The sequence below is a fragment of the Manis pentadactyla genome, unplaced genomic scaffold (assembly GCF_030020395.1).
Source record: "Manis pentadactyla isolate mManPen7 unplaced genomic scaffold, mManPen7.hap1 scaffold_438, whole genome shotgun sequence".
Lineage (NCBI taxonomy): Eukaryota > Metazoa > Chordata > Mammalia > Pholidota > Manidae > Manis > Manis pentadactyla.
Genome location: NW_026644821.1, coordinates 41,768 through 62,538, shown reverse-complemented (window position 1 = coordinate 62,538; position 20,771 = coordinate 41,768). Strand labels below are relative to the sequence as shown.

At 54.7% G+C, this 20,771-nt stretch overlaps 1 protein-coding gene across 1 annotated transcript in view; it reads right to left on the bottom strand.

Annotated features, from left to right (window-relative positions):
* Window positions 1–1,686: 1,686 nt before the first annotated feature.
* Window positions 1,687–20,771, bottom strand: part of LOC118917676 (cation channel sperm-associated auxiliary subunit delta-like) — a 32,943-nt gene continuing 13,858 nt past the window's right edge. Inside the window, exons 9-22 of the mRNA XM_057496762.1 lie at window positions 19,960–20,110; window positions 18,964–19,059; window positions 16,501–16,583; window positions 13,965–14,135; window positions 12,467–12,580; window positions 11,597–11,689; window positions 10,984–11,042; window positions 9,243–9,321; window positions 7,896–7,948; window positions 6,740–6,814; window positions 5,825–5,953; window positions 4,258–4,441; window positions 2,824–2,981; window positions 1,687–1,976 (exon numbers count right to left, since the gene is read on the bottom strand). Coding sequence (XP_057352745.1) covers window positions 1,739–1,976; window positions 2,824–2,981; window positions 4,258–4,441; window positions 5,825–5,953; window positions 6,740–6,814; window positions 7,896–7,948; window positions 9,243–9,321; window positions 10,984–11,042; window positions 11,597–11,689; window positions 12,467–12,580; window positions 13,965–14,135; window positions 16,501–16,583; window positions 18,964–19,059; window positions 19,960–20,110 — 1,683 coding nt within the window. The 3' untranslated portion in view covers window positions 1,687–1,738. The remainder of the gene's footprint in view (window positions 1,977–2,823; window positions 2,982–4,257; window positions 4,442–5,824; window positions 5,954–6,739; window positions 6,815–7,895; window positions 7,949–9,242; window positions 9,322–10,983; window positions 11,043–11,596; window positions 11,690–12,466; window positions 12,581–13,964; window positions 14,136–16,500; window positions 16,584–18,963; window positions 19,060–19,959; window positions 20,111–20,771) is intronic.

Below are 20,771 nucleotides of genomic sequence, written 5' to 3'. Positions count from 1 at the left end.
TTGTCACCCTCAGGCCCACAGACCACGGGCCTTTCCAGAGGGTGCAGGAGGGGCGCAAGCAGTGCCCTCCTCCCCAGAAACACCCAAGGTGACCTGAAACAGGCTGACTGGCTTCCTAGGTGGCATATAAGCCAAAAGGAAGCAAAAAGGGGGACAGGCATGCCAGGCTGGGGCACAAGACCTGGCCCGGGCCGCCCCTGCAGAGTACGAGGGGTCCCTGGGTGGGTGCCTCTGGGGAAGCCCCATGAGCTTGGCTGGAGTCCCAGGGTGCTGGGCGCCGCAAAGCTGAGACCGGGCTGCTGCCCTGGTGCTGCCCAAGTGCTGGTCCCACAGCGCACGCCGCAGGGGCCGCTTCCCCGAACTGGCTCCAGGGACGGGGAGGTGGCCGTGCCCGGGCCTGTAGCAGCGCGGCCCCCCTGCCCCCTGTCTCCTGTCCCCGCACGGAGCCCACTTCCTCAGCTTCCCTCTGAGCCCCCTCCCTGCAGCCGCACTGGGGGTGTCGCTGAGACTAACATCCCCCAAGTGCCCCGATGAAGGGAAGGCCCTGGTAAATGATGGATAGATGTCAGAGGACAGGCTGGCATTTCCTGGTAATTGACACAGACCAGGGTTGGCAGCAAGTGGTACCTGACAACCTGACACGTCCGCCTCCTCCTGAGAGGCCTGGAGGGCCTTTGGGGCCCAGCTGGCTCAGCCAGGGAGGGGAAGGTCACGGCCACTGCACAGCCTAGAGCAGTGGTTTTCAGCAACCAGACTGAGACAATTGGAAATGACTGTGGAACACATTGTTTTAGCCTCAGTCATCAGGGAAGGAGTGGGACCACCCAAGTTTTCACATGGAATGACATGGCCAGCCAGCCTGAGTTTTACAATGAAGTGGTAGGCGAGGGAACCCCCACTGAACAGATGGGTCGAATGCACACGTATGTACACTGGGGGGCTGTGTCCACAGCATGTGCACACTTATATCTAATTCCTGTACATATTATCTATATGTGTGTATATGTACCTAGGTGACATTATCCATACATTTGTATAGGTGTACATGCCAACTATACACATGAACCTGCACACACAGACCCATACATATAGACATTACATACAGGTAATGCACATGTGCTCATATCTTGGTACACACACGCATGTGTGTGTACATATGCATGTGTGTGTGCATATTGTGCACATGTGCATATATAGGTCTACATGCACATGTATATACATTGTACGTGTATGCCTATACACTTGTACACACCTACATATGCATGCATCTGTATATAAATGTGTGCATATTCTCTGCATGCATATGTATAAAACCATGTATATGTATATAAAACATGCTTCCAAGCCTTCACTCACGTACATGTCCGACCATTTGGGCGTGTGTGTGTATGTTACGTATAAACACAGGACTGGGGCCCTGCCAACCACTGTCTTGTCCAGATCGCCCCACTTGTCCTTGGGCCTCATCCGTCTCTAACAGACGTGTCGTGGTGTCTCACCCCTTTCAGAGGGCTGCGTGTTATTCCGTGGTGCCCATGCTGGTTTATTTCACCAATCCCCTGGTGCCGCCCGTTATACCCAAGGCAGGCACTGTAATTCAAAGGTGCTCTGACACCAGAATGTCCAGGGCCGTAGTGACGGTGGTGGTCAGGGAGACACAAAATGTGGCCGACCCATCCACCCACCTGCTTTGTTAACACTTTATTTTAAGGCAACGCTGGACCCCTCCGGTGCACACTCAGCGCCTGCCCCATAAACGCGCCCAGGAGTTTCTGTACCTCCTGTACAGACTGGTCCAGAACCTCTTGAACCGGAGGCCCTTCCCAGTGTGCAGCAGTGTGGGCACTACGTAGGACAGCCACGTGCCCAGCAGGATGGTTGCCGTGAGCAGGACGATGGAGATCTCAACTGGGATGATGGAGGGTGGGAGGGCCCCATAGACATAGACACTGAAGGTGGTCTCCAGGCGACAGTAGCTGCAAGAGGCGTTGGGGGTCGGGGGGGGCGGTGTTGAGGCCATGGGCACCGCCTGCCAGAGCTGCCCTTCACCACAGCAATTGTGTGAAAACCTACAGGTAGGGGACCCCAGGGGAATGGCCCAGGGATGGAGCACTCGCTGAGTCTCTGCGGAAAGCACGTGTTGGGAGCAGAGGTGGGCAGCCCCCCGTCTCGGGACATCCCCCACCAGTGCCTCCCACCCGCGGCTGTCCCAGGCCGAGCCCCCTGGTGAAGGGTTGGGCCTGAGGGAGGGCAGGGTCTCCCTGCGCTCCCGGGTGACTCTGCATCCGTCTGGAGGGGATCTATGGGAGAGAGGATGCCACCCCACGTCCCTCCCAGGGGAGACGCTGATAACCTAGACCAGCACACCTGGACGTGAGCCCTGAAACCTCTCAGCCCGCATGGATGGGGAGCGGTTATCAGCCAGCTGCTGGGGGCAGGCGTGGCATGTACTGTGTGCCCATTCCGTGGTGTAAATGTTGCTGCAGCCAGTGGGAAACCAGCCGGCGTGCAGAACCCTGGAGTACTCAACAGGGGCCCTTGGGAGCCGGCCTAAGCCGAATCCTGCAGCCCAGCAATCAGACAGGGCAGGGACGTGGCTGCTGGTCACTGCCGCCCCTCCAGCACCCAGCATAGGCTCTGAACGAGGATTTATTCAGGAGAGAACAGACGTCATCCAGAACTTAAAACAGCGCTCTTCCTGGGGACGGTCCGGGCTCTCAGGGGGGTTCGGGTGTACCTCGGGCCGAGGGGAGGGAGGAAAGTGGGTCCACGCCGCGTGCAGCCCGCCCCCGGGGAGCCAGCTGCCCCAGAGGCCCCGCTCACCTGTAGAAGGGATCCACGATGGAAATGCGAAAGATGTATATCCCGTTCCGTTCGTCAAAAAGGACCTTGTTTGCAGTCGGGCCTCCCAGGATCTGGTACGGGACATCCGGCCACCTCACGGGGGCGTGGTTGTTGGCGTCGTGGCAGCTCACGTAGTTCTGGGGAAAAGGACAGAGGGATGCCCAGGTTATTCGGGTATAGGGTCTTTATAGGGGTAATAAGGATACTTAAAAATGGCTACGATGGTCAATTTAATGTGCATATTTTATCACACACAAAAAGTCCTTTGGGAGTTAAAAAGAAAAAACGCAAGACTGGGCAACGTAAAGCCCATGTGGACGAGAAAGGAGCCGGTCGCTTAGCCGGGCGACCCACCTCTGTTGACAGAGCCGGCCCCACCTCGGGGTCTTCAGGGGCTAAGCGACTGGGCCTACAGTCCATCCAGTGGTGCGCTCAGAACCGAGGGGCTGCGCTCTAACTCGGTAGGAAGAAACCGCATGTTGTCCAAAACTTCCCCCTCCCCAGGGCTGATGAAAGAAAAAACAGTAACGGGACAATCTCTTAAATGCAGCCGGCGCGCTGTTTTGAGCCCGAGAGCCTGTAAAAAGCACGCAAGTGCAGCCCCCGGCACGGTCGTGCAGTACTGATTCGACAAAGGCCACACAGGTGTCCACACCACGGGTGGCGCTCCGTGGGACCCGGGGAGAGGTGCTTGCGCAACACTGAACGTGCGAGATGCCCGAGTGGGCGGCCCTCTTTGAAACGGTTCGTTACGAGCCGGTGCACGCGGGCGGCGAGCGCCACCTGTTGGCGGCTCGGTGTAAGCGCCCTTGGCTTGGCGCAGCTGCGTGACCGGAGCCGCAGGCTCCCGGGAGGGCCACCCTCGGCGCGACACCTCTGACCATTTGGGCAATTCCCTTGGGCGAGATTCGCAGGGGACCGGCTGGTCTTGCATTCCCCGGAGCGGCCGACGGCCTGGTGTGCTCGGTGGGGCTACCAGCACCCCCACCCACGCTGCGGACTAGATGCTCCTGGCGCGCCCAGATGCGTCCGCCTAAGCCTGATCCCTAAGGTGATGGGGGCAGGCGGGCTCTTTGGGAAGCGATTAGCGCAGGAGGGTCGCACCCTCGGGACGGGATCGCTCCTCTGCCTCCGCCGCGCAAGGACGCGGCGGGAAGCACGTCTGTGAGCCGGGAGGTGGGCCCGGCCCGGCCCGCACACCGACGCTGCCGTCACCGTGGCCTTGGGCCCCCGGCCTCCGGGACCGCGGGGAGCGGGGGTCTGCGGTCGCACGGTCCTGATCTGTGGTGGGGGCACAGCAGCCCCAGCGCACGGAGCCCGTCCCCGAACACACTGGGTGTGACCAGCAGCCGCCACCTGGCCGCCCACGACGTGTCGCCGGGACCTCTTGTGGGAACGGAAGGCGGCCCTTACCTCCCGGTGCCAGGCCGAGCGCCCCTCGCCGCCCGCGGGCTCCATGACGGTGGTCCAGTTCTGCGGCTGCGCCCTGCAGAGCGCGCTGCGGGCGCTCAGGGAGTACGTGTACGTGAACAGCCCGTTCACCTCCTGCAGGACGTACTCCGTGTGGACCACCTCCTGGAACTTTCCTTTCCGCCACCTGGGACACACACAGGGCTCGGCTGCAGGGAGGCACAGCCGCCCCCACGCGTTCCAAGACTATCTGGGGATGACGGGGGGCGGCAGAGCAAGACGGAGCCCCCCCTGCAGCCCGGTGGCCCCACTGGGCTCCACATGTGGACACCCCAGGACAGGTGGGAAGAGCCGGCAGAAAAGGGGTGGGGGGAGCAGGCAGCGGTGTTTTCTACTGAGTGGCCACCATGAGTGGAGACTGGAAGACCCTGATGTTCTATAACTGAGTAATGTCACTTGTAAAGAAACTGATGAGTTACACAGCAACTAAACCAACAAACAGGTAAGACCCCTCGCCACCTGTCCTGTGAAGTCCTTCTGATGACATCTGCGGACATTCAAAGGGGATAGAGTCAGGGCTGTTCTAAAGCATTCTTTTGGTGCACAGTCTGTCGCCTCCTGCGCAGTGGGGGCTCCCGCCCCTCCTGGGATTGGACCCTCTCCCTGACCTTCCCTCCAGGCCAGCCTGCATCCCACCACAGGGCAGCTCTGAGCTGGGGATTGGCCCTTGGAGCCGGGCTCAGTCCTGTGTGCCCAGCCCACAGTTTTTCCCCAGCACGGGATGAAGGCCAGGTGGAACTAAGATGCAACATTGTAATGCACCTAAATGTTTACAGGTATGAGCCAGTTCCTGCCATCAGTAAGTCAGTCAACACCCATCTAGTCTGATATCATCAGACTAATTGGGGGCAACAAATGGGGGAGCAGGGGGTGGGCATGGGCCTACAGGGTTTATGTAAATTAATGATCATTAAATAAAATGGAAAGGCATATTCCTTGGGCGCACTGGCCACATGTCCAGTGCTCAGTAGCCCTGCGTGGTTCTGGGCTGCCGACTGGACTGTGGAGCATTACAGGACATTTCTGTCATCACAGGAAGTTCCGCCGGGCAGCGGTGGGCTGGGGCTGCAGGAAGATCGCTTCACCCCAAGGTGGATGGTTCTGGTCCCGCTGCCCGAGCTTGGTTGGCTCCGCTGGGTCCACCACCCACGGAAAAGGAGGGATTGCACGTAGGGGTACAGTGAAGGAAGGCAGCAGAACTCACGGGAGGAGCAACATTAGTGTTACGGGCTGAACTGTGCCCCCCAGAGATGCCTGCCTACAAGGAAGCCTGAGCCCCAGGGCAACTGTACTGGAGGTGGGCCCTTAGGCTGAGGGACGTCATAAGGGTGGCCGGTGATCTGAGAAGCTCCCGTCCCCCCACCTGTGGGGACCCAGGGAGAAGGGGGCCTCAGGGGAAGGCACGCCCGCCCACGCCTTGATCTCCGACCTCAGGCCTCCAGAGCTGAGGCAGCGTGGGAGGAGCAGGGCCCCGGGGTGTGGGTGTGCGGGAGTGGGGCTGGGGTCTCACATCTCCACCACAGGCTTCCATGGGTTGTCGTAGTAGACGAGGTCGGGGCAGCCCAGCCTGTCGTACGGGTAGTGCACCACCTGGTCCTTAGTGGCCTTCTGCCCCCTGAAGTTGGGGTCGTAGGCGTCCCTAAGCAGACACGGGAGCAGGGAGGTTGGAGGGGGGCATCAGAGCCGTGGTCGGATGGCCCTGGCCCCCCGGGGAAGGTTAAGGCAGTGGGTCCGCCTGGCTGCCCCATGGGGCATGGGTATGTGGCCACACACTCTTCTGGATGTTTCTGGGAGGCTGGTTTTGGAGATGAGATTAATATTTAAATCAGTGAACTCTTGAGGAGAGCAGAGTGCCCTCCTTAACGTGGGCAGCTGACGGAGACAGATGCCAAGAGATTCTGCCGCAGCGGCCTTGGGGCTCCAACTGCCTCCCTCCCCTCAGCCTCCGGCGTCTTCCATCAGACTGCAGGCTTACCAACCTCTGCAATCCTGGTTCCTTAACAGAGGGCTCTCTCTCTGCGTCTGCCTCTGTCTCCGTCCCTCTCTCCAACTCTCTCTTCTGCACACGCACACACACGCATCCTGTTGCTTCTCTTTCCCTGGAGCCCCTGACGCACACATCTTCCCACAGTGGCACCTGGGACTCCCAGCAGTGTATGGAGGGTCACCTGGTCCCTACCCGCTGCTGCCTTGGCTGAGAGCATCTGGCTAACTCCACTAGCTCAGGTGCACAGGTGGCTGCGCTCTGAGGGCTGGTGGCACGCTGGCAAGGTGTCAGAGGTGGTCCGGTGGGTGGCTGAGCCTGGGTGGGGGGTCTCTGCCACCTCCCCTTTCTGGAGATCAATTTAAAAGCTATTTTCGACCTGCCCCTGGCGGTGGAGTGTGGGACATGGAAGGGGGTGCTGAAGGGAAACCCCTGGCTCACCTCTCAATGACGTAGCTGTAATTGTCACTCAGGGCCATGATGTCTAGAATGCCCTTGTAGCAGGCCGAGACCTCCCTGTGAGCAAGATGGGACGGTGAGAAGCTGCCTGACGCCACCCAGAACTGGGGACTCGGGCATGTGTCCTTTCGGCATTTCGAGCCCCACTGGTTTGATTTTTGAGCCCCTTCTCGCTTTCTGGTTCAAGACGCTCCAGTCTGGTCTGCTGTCTTCCCTGTCCAGCCCAGAACCAGCCACTTCTCCAAGGAACCTGACCCCTTGTCGTAACACGGCCTTAGAGAGCCAGACCTGGGCGCTGGGGGCCCTAACTCTTCACACATGTGGGTTGGTGTGCTTCCAGCTTGGAGCGATGAGGAAGGATGCTGCCGAGAGCATTCTGCAAACCGGGCCTCTGCAAATGTGCTGAGTGCAATTGCTCAGTCGGAAGATGCGCTTCCCCCGAGCAGCCGAGGAATGAGTCCACCTCCCAGCAGTCTGTGAGTTCCTGAGGCCGCCAGGGGAGCGTCATGCTTACCAGGACTTGTTCCCGGGTGGCTTTGGGGACTTTCCCACGTGGGTGGATGGACAAGGGTCTCAAGTGAACGTTTTCATTGCTTTTCCCAATTAACTGAGGTTGACCACATTTTTGATACCACTTGGGCTTCTTTGTTTTCTCATTCTTCCTCCTTTGGGAGTGCCTGTTCAAGCCTTTTGCCCATTTTTTTCCCTACTAGTGTGTCATTTAAAAAAATTACTGATTTGAGGAATTCTTTGTAAGTTCCGGATCTAAGTCCTTTGTTTGTTACACATGTGGCAAACAGCTTCCCTACTCTCTGTATGGCAAAAGCTTTTCTTAATGTTGTTTCAAAAAAGCGTTTCCTGCACATAGGTCCTAAATGTGTAATTGACTGATTCGACAGGGTGTTGCCATCTGAGAGCAAACATCTGGTAAAACCATGGCCTGAGGTCACCGTGGCCTTGGAGGGGCGGAGGGCAGAAGGGGGCTCCTGCTCGATCCCGGGAGCCCCTGTTAGAGCTTCAGGAATTCCGTGAGCGCGTGGGTGGCTTTTCAGCAAGGATGAAACCAAAGCCCCTTGTTTCGGGGTGCCCCCACCGCCCCGCCTCTCCCCGGACCCCAGCCCGCTGTGAGCTCACGCACTTCCGGACGACGATCTCTTTCTCATGGTCGCAGCCGACTGAGATGAGCGCCGTCTGCGGGGGAGGGGGACAGGGATGCTGGCCGGGACCGGCGAGAGCTGCCGACAGCCCGGCCATGGCGAAAACCCACATGGAGACACACTCACGCCTGGAGGGATTTAGCACAGCGCCTGTGGACCCCAGCACGGTGGCCCCGGGGCCTGAGAGGCACTGTCACTGTGCCCGGCCCCGTGGAGAGCCTGCCCGAGCCGAGGGGTGCAGCTAAGGCCCAGAGACCGGAAGCCAGTCTATGAGCCGGGACAACGGGTAGCATATGGAGGGCAAGGGGGGAAATGAATGAATGAATGGGCTGCAATGAGCATACGCACGAGGAGAGAGAGAAAGAATGATTTGGGGTCAGGCTGATAGCCTTAGAGACACGCTGCTCAAACGGGGGTGGGTGGGTACCTCAGAGAGTCGCAGGGTCTAAAAGCCACGGGACAGAGACTTTTGAACAAGAGCTTTACATTGAGACAAACATGGCTTTACCATGAGACAGAATGCAAGACTCAAATCAACTTTTTAAAAATTGAGGTAAATACCCATGACATCAAATGCACCATCTTAACCGTCTCCCAGTACGCAGCTCCGTGCAGCCGTCCCCACCCCCATCCCCAGAACTTTCCCTCCTCCCAAACTGAACTCTGTCCCCTGAAGCAGCACTCCCCACCCCCTCCCCCTGCCCCCATGCCCACTTTCTGTCTCCGTGGATGCGGCTCTGCTAGGGACGTCCTGGGAGGGGGATCAGACAGGGTCTGCCTGTTGTGTCTGGCTCATGTCACTGAGCAGCGTGTCCTCGAGGTCCACCCACGGTGCACCAGGTGTCTGCGTGTCCTTCCTTTTTCAGGCTGAGCACTATACCAGCACGTGGCTGGACACCCTGCGTGCATCCATCCCTGCATCCACGGACACCTGGGATGCCCCCAGGTCTGGGCTGTTGTGTGTGACGCAGCTGAGGAGGCGTGTGCCCAGGTTTTCGTGGGGCTGTGTGTTGTTTCTGGGCTCCTTGGGGGCGCTGAGGAGGGCTTTCATCCCTGTTGGCCAGAGGCTGTTCTGGGGATGCTCAAGAAGGACCGTTGACTGATGACGCACCTGACGTGAGGTCGGGGAGTCACGAGGGGCAGCCCTGACGAGGGGACCGTGATGGAGGAGGGGCGGGGAGCCTGGCAACCGGGACAGGATCACTTCCATTTCCAGATCCTGAACTGGGGCTTGGCCGGCCCCTCAGCGAAAAGCCCCCCAAGGCCCACTGCCATTATTCTTAACACGAGCCACGAAGAATATGGGACAGCACAAGTTTGGGACATACCAGTGGCTTGAGGTCCACACAGGAAATTTCCTTGTCGTCTATGTCCAGAGAGATGGTGGACATTGTGGGTCTTTTTATGCTGCAAAGCAATGGGGGTGTTATTGTATTCTACACCAGTATTGCAGTAAAAAGCGTCATTGACCCGTCCACCCGTCATCCATCCACCCATATCCATCCCCCCATCTATCCATCGCCCATTCATCATCGACCCATTATCCGTCCATCCAGCCATCCTTCAGCCATTCATTCTGGAATTTCGGCTGAGAACCTCTGCTCACACATGGCCGCCCTGCTCTGCCTCTAGTTTCTACCTCTTCTCAAGTCAGTTTTGCTAATTGATATATAACAACTTATTGCCACGAACACCTGAAATCCTATTTTACTATTACCTAGCTGTATATGATGCTTTTTGTTCTCCTAGTAGCTTCTGCATCCACACTTTCTTCTTCATTTCCCATCCCTATTGTTCGTTTTCTCTTTCTCCTGCAGGATGCTGGGGTGTTGTCTACTACACTGGTCTGAAGAACGAACTTTATGTTTTATTTTGGCTTTACACTGTCCTTTGCCCTCTATGTAATACGTTTCTGATTGTACCACTGTTCACTCCCTTCCCACAATTCCTGGTGGCTGTTTCCCTGGTTCCTTACGTTCAATACTGGCTCTATTTCCCTCCAGTCCATTTGTTCCTCTCCAAGGAAAAGTGCTTGGGGTACAAATTTCTCTCTCAGTATATTGTAGCTATTCCATGATTATTTCATTCAGGGGTGATTTACAAGGTTGTTTCTGAATTTCCAAGTGGATTGTTGTTATTGGTGGTGTGTTTCTGATGGTCACATTCTAGTTTTACCAGATTAAGTCCTGAGAACGTGGTCTGAACATCTCTACTGGGACTCATTCTTTTAATGACCAAGTACATGAATACTTTAAGGATTTTTAAATAAACTCACCGTGAGAGAGGAACATATATTCTACAGTAGCAGCATACAATGGATTTTTTTAACTTTTCATTTATGTATTTTTTCAGCTTCATTGGGGTAAAACTGACAAAGAATAGTGTAAGATATTTAAGATGCACAGCATGATGACTGGCCCAGGCACACTTGTAAGAGTCTCCCTGTTGAGTTAATTACCTCATCCATCACTTTCCATAGTTAACTTTTCAGGTGTGTGTGGGAACATTTCAGTTTTATTCTTAGCAAATTTCAGCTACACAATGTAGTGTTAAGTTCTATCTATAGAATTATAACATATTTGTGGAAATATATGCTCTAGGGATCTCCTAGGCGTGGCACCAGGCAGGATCTGTCCTTCTGCATCTGGCTTATTGCACTGAGCACAGTGCTAAGGTCCATCCACGCTGGGACAGCAATGTCCCCCCCTTATTAAGGCTGAATAATATTTCGGTGTGTGTGCAGACACACTGTGTGTATCCGTTCATCCGCGGCTGCTGGGTTATTCACATATTGTGGTGGCAGTCGTGAAGCATGCTGCTGTGAGCGTGGGCTGCGTGTATCTCCTTGAGTCCCTGAGTGCAATTTTTTTGCCATAGGCCCAGAAGTGGGATTGCTGGGTCCTGTAGTTATTCCATGTTTAATTTCTTGAGGAACCACCATTTGTAAAGGATTTTTGCTTTACCATCCTGGGAGGGAAGGACTAGACCTCAGCCCTGCTTTCCCCAGCCCCTGCTGAAGGAACCCATGGACAGCCCAGGCCACCCACCCCTGGCCAGGTGACCACATACTCGGAAGTGAAGTTGGCGTCAGCCCTGCCGCAGAACTGCTGCTGCCTCAGGGAAATGTTCTGTGGAACAGGAGAGAAAGCCTGCCTGACCTGGTGGAACAGCGCGAAGCGGGCTGCAGGGAGAGGTGGACGCGGGGCTGCCTGGGAAAGGCTTCTAGGCGCTCACAGAAATCACTGTCCCAAGTTCATTTCATTGCTGTGTTTGTCCTGGGGACCCAGAGTTAGGTGTGACTTTGTTCGCCCTCTTCTTCATCTGGGGTGTCACAGGCCTGGCTGTGCACCTGGTCTGCCTGTGCCCTGACGCCTGGGTGTGCCAGCTAACACAGGTCCAGCACCCTCCCCAGGGCTGGAGAGGCTCCCTGTCATATCCTCGGGGCCTCTCTTGTGATACCTTACTGATTTCACACATCTGGGTGATGGCCACCAGCCTAGGTGGGGCTGGGCCAGGGCCAGGTCCCCTCAAATTCTGAAGCACCTCACCCAGGGTTGTGCAGGGCAGGAAAGGAGGAAGGAGGGTCCGGTCAAGGGACGACGAGGTGGCTACACCTGACCGGGCCAGGCAAGGCCACGCCCTTCACCACACTGACCGGGTTTGGGGCCAGGGCCCTGCTCACCATTCTGTGCATGGTCCTCCCGTCGTACCTGTAGCCGTCCTCATACATGATGGCGTCGTGTATCCCCAGGGAGTGGGGGTTGCTCAGCATTGGCTGGGGAGGGGTTGGGAGAAGCGTACACTGCACAGCGCTGGCAGGTGCCAAGGGGCGCCACAGGGGTCATACCCACCAGTGACCACAATAAAGCTGCTCGTGCAGCTGCCAGTCTGGTCCCCAGGTGTGTCCCCACCTCCCCTACCCACCATCCCAGGCCCCAGAAGCCCCTTTTGTAGACAGCATGTGGCTGCACAGTTGCAAGACCCAGACCCTCCATGGAGCACAGGGAGGCCTGGAGGCCCAGTGAGACAGCACTGGAGGTGAGCCAGAGCCAGCTGGCGTCCCCTTGCGGGCCCTGTTCCTGGCTGGCTGGCCTCCCCCACATCCTGACACCCAATGGTCCCCCATTTGCAGCTTGACTGCTTGCGTCTGAGAGTCCAAGCTAGACACTTGGATTTCAGGCTCACAGACTCCCCGTCTTTGCGGGCACCTCCGCCGCAGTGAGGGCAGGATGGGGCACTCGGGCTCTTGGCTGGAAGCCACAGAAACCGGCTGTGGCTGAGCTAAGACATGAAGGGGCTTCTGGAAAGCATGTGGGCGGCTCGGAGGGCAGGGAGCCAGGGGCAGAGGTGGTCCCCGTGAGAGGTGGCCAGACAGGTTGCGGCCAGTTGAGAGAGACAGAGAGAGACAGTTACTACGTGTGTCACGAGGTCGGGGTCCCCCCACGGGACGGTGCCCGGGAACTCCCAGAGCCTCGGAACCCTGGGCCACGGGCCTGAGGCCCGGGAGAACACCACTCACATGAAAGCTCCTCAAACCTGGCGGTGTCCTTACCAGCGGCACTGGTGACGTGCCTGCCTTGGGTACCATCAGCGCTGTCAGCTCCAATGTGCCGTACATGTCAACGGTATACATTTTGTCTGCAAAGTCTCCTTCCAGAAGCTCTACCTGGTTAGAAGGGCAAAAAAGTATACAGTAACGGTGGTGAATACGTTAAATCAAGCCTCTGTTACCCAAAACGAAAGGGCAAGCAGGTGGGAGGTGGTCAGTGGTCCCTGCAAAGGATGGAACCTTCCAGTCTTGTAGGTGGGGAAGCACATGACCACGAGAAGGCTATCGAGGGCCCCCCAACCCCTGCAGCCCCGCCTGCCTTGGGAGGGAACTGCGGCCCTGTGTTTCTTTCTAGAGTTACCACCGGGCATGTGCCCCTAGATGGCATCACTGTCCGGATCCGGACACTGTCATGTCTTCTTGTTTTTTGGTCCATGGGCTCCCCCACGACCCCTGTTCTTCTTGTTTCTGTTCATTTGTGAAGAACACAGGTGGTGGGCCACGTAGCTTTCCCGGAGCCTGGATTCTCCTGGTGCAGCTGGGCACACGCCTCTGGGCCTGCGGTTCCAGCAGATCGGCAGCTGGACCATCAGCTTTGCGTCGGATCCCGTCGACAGGACCCCATGGGACACCGACCACTGCTGGCGGCAGGCCGTCGCTGGCTGGCTTTCTGGATGCGGAGGTTGCCACGTGGCAATATTGTATCATTTTGTTTCCCTGTATTCCCTGGATTGATTTCATAGTGTAAACGTGGATCAAAGGAGTTAACGTGGACTCTATTCAGAGTGGACTAAATAGAGTTGGGGGGCCATTAGGGAGATGGGGTCTGTGCACCCCCTCTTCTCTAACTGGTCTCAGAAGAACGGTTAAACTTTGTGTTCTGTCACACCTTCGACACCTGCTTCCTGACACAGACCCCTTCCTCTAGCTTACTGCGTTGTGGGAATACATCACGAATACACACATCATACAAAATACATGTTAGGTGACTCTTTGCCTTATTGGGAAGGCTTCTCGTCAACAGTAGGCTATTAATGGTTAATTCTGGGCAGAGCCCAAAGTTATACGTGCATTTTCAACAGCGTGGGGGGTGTTCCCAGTACCTCTGACCCTGGTGTTGTTCTCATTCTCTTAACAGAATGATTTACTTCATTCTCTTCTGAACAATTCCGAGGGGTGCTTGTTACAAAGAGCCTCTAATAAAGATGAAATATGTTTCTGTGTGAAATAAGGGACATGAAACTGTACAAGGTGAAAAACTTTGTACAAGGCGAGGGGGCCAGCCCTCTGGGGCCTGGCGGTGGCTGTCTGAGTAAGTTGTTTATGTGAAATTCAAACCTAACCGGGTTTCTCTGGGTTTAACTAGGGGTCATCCGGCAGCCCTACGTGGATCTCCCATGGGTGGGTGCTGCCTCCAAATGCCCACCTCTGGGTCTCTGCGATTTGCTCTTTTTTAAGAAGAGTGCCTTGAACGCTGGTCTAAACCGTAACGATTACATACCTTGCAGTCGTCGACATGCAGGTCCATGAGACTCGCCTGAACATTCACGAGGCACCTCTGGAAATCAAAAGCTGGAAACACCGGATCGGGCACCGGGGTCAGTATTTCCAGCATCCCCACGTCCGTGAACATCAGGGCTGCCTCCTGGGACCAGATGTGTCCCTTCGGAAACTAGGAGAAAAGTGATTTGTGAGCCAGGTCATTCTAGTTCTGTTTTTGAGGATTTAAATGTTATCCTGCGGCTCAGGGTTAAAGATGGGAGAACAAACAGGAAGTAGCAAGGTGATAGGGAAGCTTGGCTGAGACGCCGGCCCCCCTGCGTTGTGCATCCCTCCCGCGGTGATTAGATGGACAATCCCCATGGAGAGGACACCCGGGCGGTGGGGGGAGTGCGGGGGAAGCAGGCCCGGAACACACACCCGTCACCGGGGAAGAGAGTCCTGAGCGAGCCCCACCCAGGGGAACCCTACTCTGTTGGGGGGTTAGGCCGCCCTGCCGGAAGTAGGGTGGCTGGGATGCTGGCAGGAAAAGTTCTGCATCAGCAAGTCAGGAGCCCAGGGGAACGTTCCTGGCTTGGGTGCTAACGAGTTACAGGAAAAAAGGAAAAGCTCAAAAGTCAGTTTTTTTCTCCCTCCTAAAAAGCTGGATATTATCTACTTCATGAGGTTTTGTGTCGATGATGAAATAAAATTAGATAAGCGTGATGTGCAAGATAATGTGAGATAATCCCAGTGCCAACACTTTCTACGTCTGTGACCTTGGGGGCACTGTATGATTCTGTCCAGTGGGGACAATATAAGGTTCTACGTCTGCCATGGACATGCAGTGGGGAAATGACAGCCTCTTCAACAGCTGGCGTTGGCAAAACCGGACGGCCACATGCAAGAGAATGAAACTGGATCACTGTCTAACCCCATACACAAAAGTAAATTCGAAATGGATCAAAGACCTGAATGTAAGTCATGAAACCATAAAACTCTAAGAAGAAAACACAGGCGAAAACCTCTTGAGCAACTTTCCCTGACCACACCTCCTCGGGCAAGGGAAACAAAAGCAAAAGTGAACAAATGGGACTACATCAAACTAAAAAGCTTCTGTACAGCAAAGGACACCATCAGCAGAACAAAAAGGCATCCTACAGTGTGGGAGAATATATTCATAAACAACATATTCAATAAGGGTCAACATCCAAAATACATAAAGAACTCACATGCCTCAACACCCAAGAAGCAAATAACCCGATTAAAAAATGGGCAGAGGATATGAACAGACAGTTCTCCAAAGAAGAAATTCACATGGCCAACAGACACATGAAAAGATGCTCCACATCGCTAATCATCAGGGAAATGCAAATAAAAGCCACAATGAGACATCACCTCACACCAGTAAGGATGGCCAGCATCAAAAAGACTAAGAACAACAAATGCTGGTGAGGATGTGGAGAAAGGGGAACCCTCCTACACTGCTGGTGGGAATGTAAGCTAGTTCAACCATTGTGGAAAGCAGTATGGAGGTTCCTCAAAAAACTAAAAATAGAAATACCATTTGACCTGGGAATCCCACTTCTTGGAATTTACCCAAAGAATACAAGATCTCAGACCCAAAAAGACAGATGCACCCCTATGTTTATTGCAGCACTATTTACAATAGCCACGATATGGAAGCAACCTAAGTGTCCATCAGCAGATGAATGGATAAAGAAGAGGTGATACATATATACAATGGAATACTATTCGGCCATGAGAAGAAAACAAATCCTACCAGTTGCAACAACATGGATGGAGCTAGAGGGTATTATGCTCAGTGAAATAAGCCAGGTGGAGAAAGACAAGTACCAAATGATTTCCCTTGTTTGGAGTGTAACAATGAAGCAAAACTGAAGGAACAAAACAGCAGCAGACTCACAGACTCCAAGAAGGAACTAGTGGTTAGCAAAGGGGAGGGGTGGGGAGGGAGGGAGAAGGGGGGGATTGAGGGGCATTGCGATTGGCATACGTGGTGTGTGTGGGGGGGTCACTGGGAAGACAGTGTAGCACAGAGAGGACAAGTAGTGACTCTGACGTCTCACTACACTGACAGTGACTGCAGTGGGATGTGGGGGGGACTTGATAATATGGGTGAATTAGTAACCACCATGTTTTTCATGTGAAACCTTTATAAGAATGTATATCAATGATACCTTAATAAAAAAAGGGTTCTACTTCTTAAGACTATGGTTAAATTCGAGTTAAGTGAGGTAAGAGAAGAAGGAATCAGCTGCTCTGTTCCAAGCGCTGACCAAGTCTTAGCCGTCGTTGGTGTCATTTTAATAACCTTTAAAATCACTATTATGATACACTTATTAAGCATTAAATTAACATTACTAATTTAATATTAATTGGAATCATTGCTAAAGTATTGCTATCACCATTAAAAATACTATTGCTGTGTTAATAACGAGAGCAAGTTCTAGCCTTCAGAGAAGGGACGGGAAGTTTGGGAAGAGGGCCGCCATTCCTCACCACCCAGGTGACCACCCTGCTTGGATTTTACCTACTTTGATCAGGGAATTGGACAGGTATCCCAGGTTACCGTAATACACAGTGTTCTCCCGCGTTAGAACTGCCAGCTGATGTGTGTCTATGAAAGACCAAAGATGACAAAACAACAATTGAAATGAAGGTTGGCTCCAGGGACAAAAACATTTTTAAAAGATAAAAAGTTAAAGTTAAAAAAAAAATTGCCCCGAATGCCATCATACAGACCAGGGATATTAATGAGTGTCGGTGAGGCTGTGGAGGGATTAGGGCCCTCATACGCTGCTCGTGGGAATAAAAAATGGGGCAGCCTCTGTGCCCAGCCGGCGGTTGCTCCAAAGGTGAAGCCCAGAGCTGCCGGATGACCCAGCACGTCCCCTCCTAGGTGTCCACGAACAGAAAGGCCATCTACCCACACGGAAGGCGGCATGTGAATGTCCACAGCAGTGTGATTCACAGCACTCAGGGGTGGAAGCAAGCCAAGTGCCCATCTACTGAGGAATGGATACACACAGTGTGTCCAGCCACACCCCCTGGAATATTACGCAGCTGTGAAAAGGAGCGGAGCACTGCCATGTGCTGCAGTGTGGACGGATCCTGAACACATGGTGGTCAGGGAGACACCAGACACACAGGCCACACGATCGGTGACCCCATTGCTGTAAAATGCCCATAACAGGTGAATCCACAGACAGAAAGTGGGTTTGTGGGGGCTGGGGGCTGAGGGAAATGAGGGATTACAGGGTGGTAGCTAAGGGGATGACTTTCTTTGTGGGGGGATGACATGGGCCGAAAGTTGACGGCGGTGATGGTGTCATAAACCTGTACATGCCCTAAAAACCCCTGAATTGCACACTTTAAATGGGTGAATTGTACAATATGTGAATTATATCTCAATAAAGCTGTAACAACCAAAACTCAGCAAATGATTTCTCTGCTTTGCCTGTGTCTTAGCCCGTGTGGGCAGCCATAGCACAGACGGGGAGGCTCAGGAACAGCAGACATTTACTCCCCGTGGATCTGGAGGCTGGACATCCAAGGTCAAGGTGCCGCCAGCTTCGGTGTCTGGTGAGGGCTGCTTCCTCGCTCACAGACGGCGCCTTCTCCCTGCGTCCTCATGTGGAGGAAGGGGCTGGGGGCCTTATGGGGTCTCTGTTATAAGGGCACTGATCCCATTCACAAGGGTCCCACCCTCGGGACCTAATCCCTTCCCCAAAGGCCCACCTCACGGTACCATCACCCTGGGGGTTAAATCTCAACATATGGATTTGTGGGTGGGACACCACCATTCAGACACCAGCAGCCTGGGCTTGGTGGAGGAAGAGGTGAGAATGCGAAGGACCAATTAGGAAGCTTCTAGCGGTGGGGAAAGAGATGATAAATACATGGTACCCGCTCGATTTCCGGAGACCAGCGGTTCTTTAAGGGGCACAGACGATGCTGTATGTTTTCAGCAGTTCCACAGTTAATATACATTGTGAGTGTCTCTACTGACTGGAAAGGGACACCCCAAATCCCTAATAGCGGGTAATTGTAGGAAGCTGGAGAGGGGCCTGGAGTTGGGGGCTGGTCATAGGGACTTTAATTGTACTTGTAATTTAAAAAAAGCTTTAAGGGATCATGCATCGCAGGTATAATTATAAACAAATGTATCATTCATTCCTAGGATCTAAATTGATTTTAAATGGATAAAGGGATATAGGTGACAGGAGGCGGGGCAAAACCAGCAAACGGGAAATACTGACTCTTAAAACATCAAGTGACGTTACGGTCTGCTTTGTGGCATTGTCTGCCTCAACGTTTGCAAGCCAGGAGCTGTGTTAGGAGAACAGCCATACTGGTGAATTTCATCTTTCCTGACAGAACTGGTCAGGAGAGCAACAGGACAATTTACTAGCTAAAAAATCCCAACAGCGCCATCTGTTACACATTGCATTGAGTCCCCTCCACAAAAAGATGTGTTGAAGTTCTAACCCCAGGACCTTGGAATGTGACCTTCTCTGGGGACAGGGTTTCTCAGCGGTGATTAAGTTAAAATGAGGTCATCGGGGTGAGCCCTGATGTGATATGACAGTGTCCTTATAAAAAGGGGAAGTTTGGACACAGACAGGCACGCGGGGAGATGACGGCCATCTACAAGCCATGGAAAAAGGCTGGGGGACAGATCCTAGTCTGCGGCCTTCGGTAGGATCACGGCCCTGCTGACATCTTGAGTTCGGACTTCCAGCCTCCAGAACTGAGAGACAATATGTGTTGTTCTGAGCCGCCTGGTTCACAGTACATGGTCACAGCAGCCCTAGGAAACACATGCCCAAACGACATTCCATGGGGTGGCAAGAGGGCATCGAAGCTGACGCCCACAGTCTTTCCAGAATGCATGATCATTGCGTTTGGGTTTGGTCTGCCTTCGTTCCAGCAGGCCAGTGGTTGATAAGCCAGGTACAAAGCCCGTCTAGGCAGGCAGCTGAGGCTTGGGCACTCACTGGCAGCCACGCCGCGGATGCTGATGTTGGCCTCAGAAATGGAAGAATACAATGTGCGGCGTCCTTTCTGCACCACAACGGGTTTGACAAGCTGACCTGTGGGAAAATGGAGCAGAATTGTGAGGGCCTGTGCATGGGCGGGGAAAGGGACTCCCACCGCCGCCACCCACTGCCTCCCACTCTGCCCGCTTGGTTCTCGGCACCAGTGATGAAGAATCAAGGAAGACAGAGCTCTGAGAGGCAGTGTTGTAAAATATCATAGGGAACATGCTTAGGGTTAAGAAAACTCAACCCCTGCAACTCTCCTTGGGACAAGAGCTTGAGGCATGGCTGTTGAGTTGGTAAGAGAAATAATTTTTCATTGTCTGGAGGCATGAACATGGTGGGACGCCTTTTACTACCTGGATAAGGTGTTTAGAGAATAACACACATTCATTCTGGAATGGGCTCCCCAAATGGGCAGCCAGTCCTGAGCCTTTTTCTTGCACTGGGGTAAACAGCCATGTTCAGGCGACCTGACTGGTGCTGGGTAGCAGGCTGCAATTGTAGGTGCTCCTGCAGCCATTCCTGTGTCCAGAGGCCCCTGACAGCGCCCCCTCCAGGGAGGGAGGCCTCCTTCTGCTCCTCTCCTTAGGCTAGGCTGGGGCTCATGTAGCCAGGAAACTGCCAGGATTCTTCAGCTGGGCCAGCCAGAGGTACTGGACATTTCCTGATTTTCCTCTGGCCTGGGAAAAGTTCAAGGGGGTGGCCCTGACCCACATCACCTCCCAGAGCCGCTAAGCTTGGTTGTTGCCAATTCCCAAAACACGACCTGCCATTTCTGGACCAAGGGCTCGAACCCTCTGCCTTAGGCATCCGGGGACTTTCAGAACCTGCCCACATGGCTGTAAAGACTCCAGGAGGCAGGACCTAGGGGCTGTCCACTCAAGTCAGGGCAGCGCTGTCCCTGCGTGGTGGGGACACTGCACGGCAGCCCTGAGCCTGGGCCTCGCTCACCTTCGTTTACGGAAACCAAGAGGCTCTTCTCAAACCAGAAGATGAGAAAGCCTCTCTGTCCGGGCACGATGAGGACCTCCAGCGGCTCACTGTAGTTAAAGGGCAGCACAAAGGTGAGGTTCAGGGGGTGGTCCGAGTAGCTGAACTTGGCCTGCGGGAGGAAGACCAGAGTCGTGGGCAGTACAAAGCTGGGTCCGTGCTTATGCAGACAGGACAGTGCATGTGGGTCCCCCTTTATTCAGATGCCCTTCACGCCTAATCATCTAGGCCAGTGGCTCTCAGTGTGGGGCGATCCCGCCCCCAGGGGACACTGGGTGATGTCTGGGGACATCTGCGGTCATCAGGACGCGGGAGCTCCCGGAATGGAGGGGATGGGGCCCAGGGGTGCTGCGCAGCCCTACATGCCCAGGACGGGCCCTCCCAACAAAGAGCCATCTGACCCCAAAGCCCCGCAGAGCCGGTGCTCCCCACGCGTTCCTGCTCTGCTCGGCCAGGCCCGCGTCGGCACCTTAGCCCCGGGTGTTTATTCGAGCTGACTTCCCGGGGCGAGACCCCGTCTCTCCTCCAGCCGCCTGCACACGCCGGATGCTTTTCCTAGCAGCCTCTCACCTAAAGCTGCTGGCGTATCACAACCCTCCACGGGCTCCTCTGGGGTCAGGTCCCCTTCCCCTGAGTGCCGTCAAAGCTCTCTCTCTCCCCTGCTGTTTGTGGAAGACCTCTGTGCCTCCCGAGGACGGAATCAAGAACACAGACAGTGTGGCGGGTTTCCAAGGGGTCCCACCATCATGCCTGGATTCCTTTCCCAGACGGCA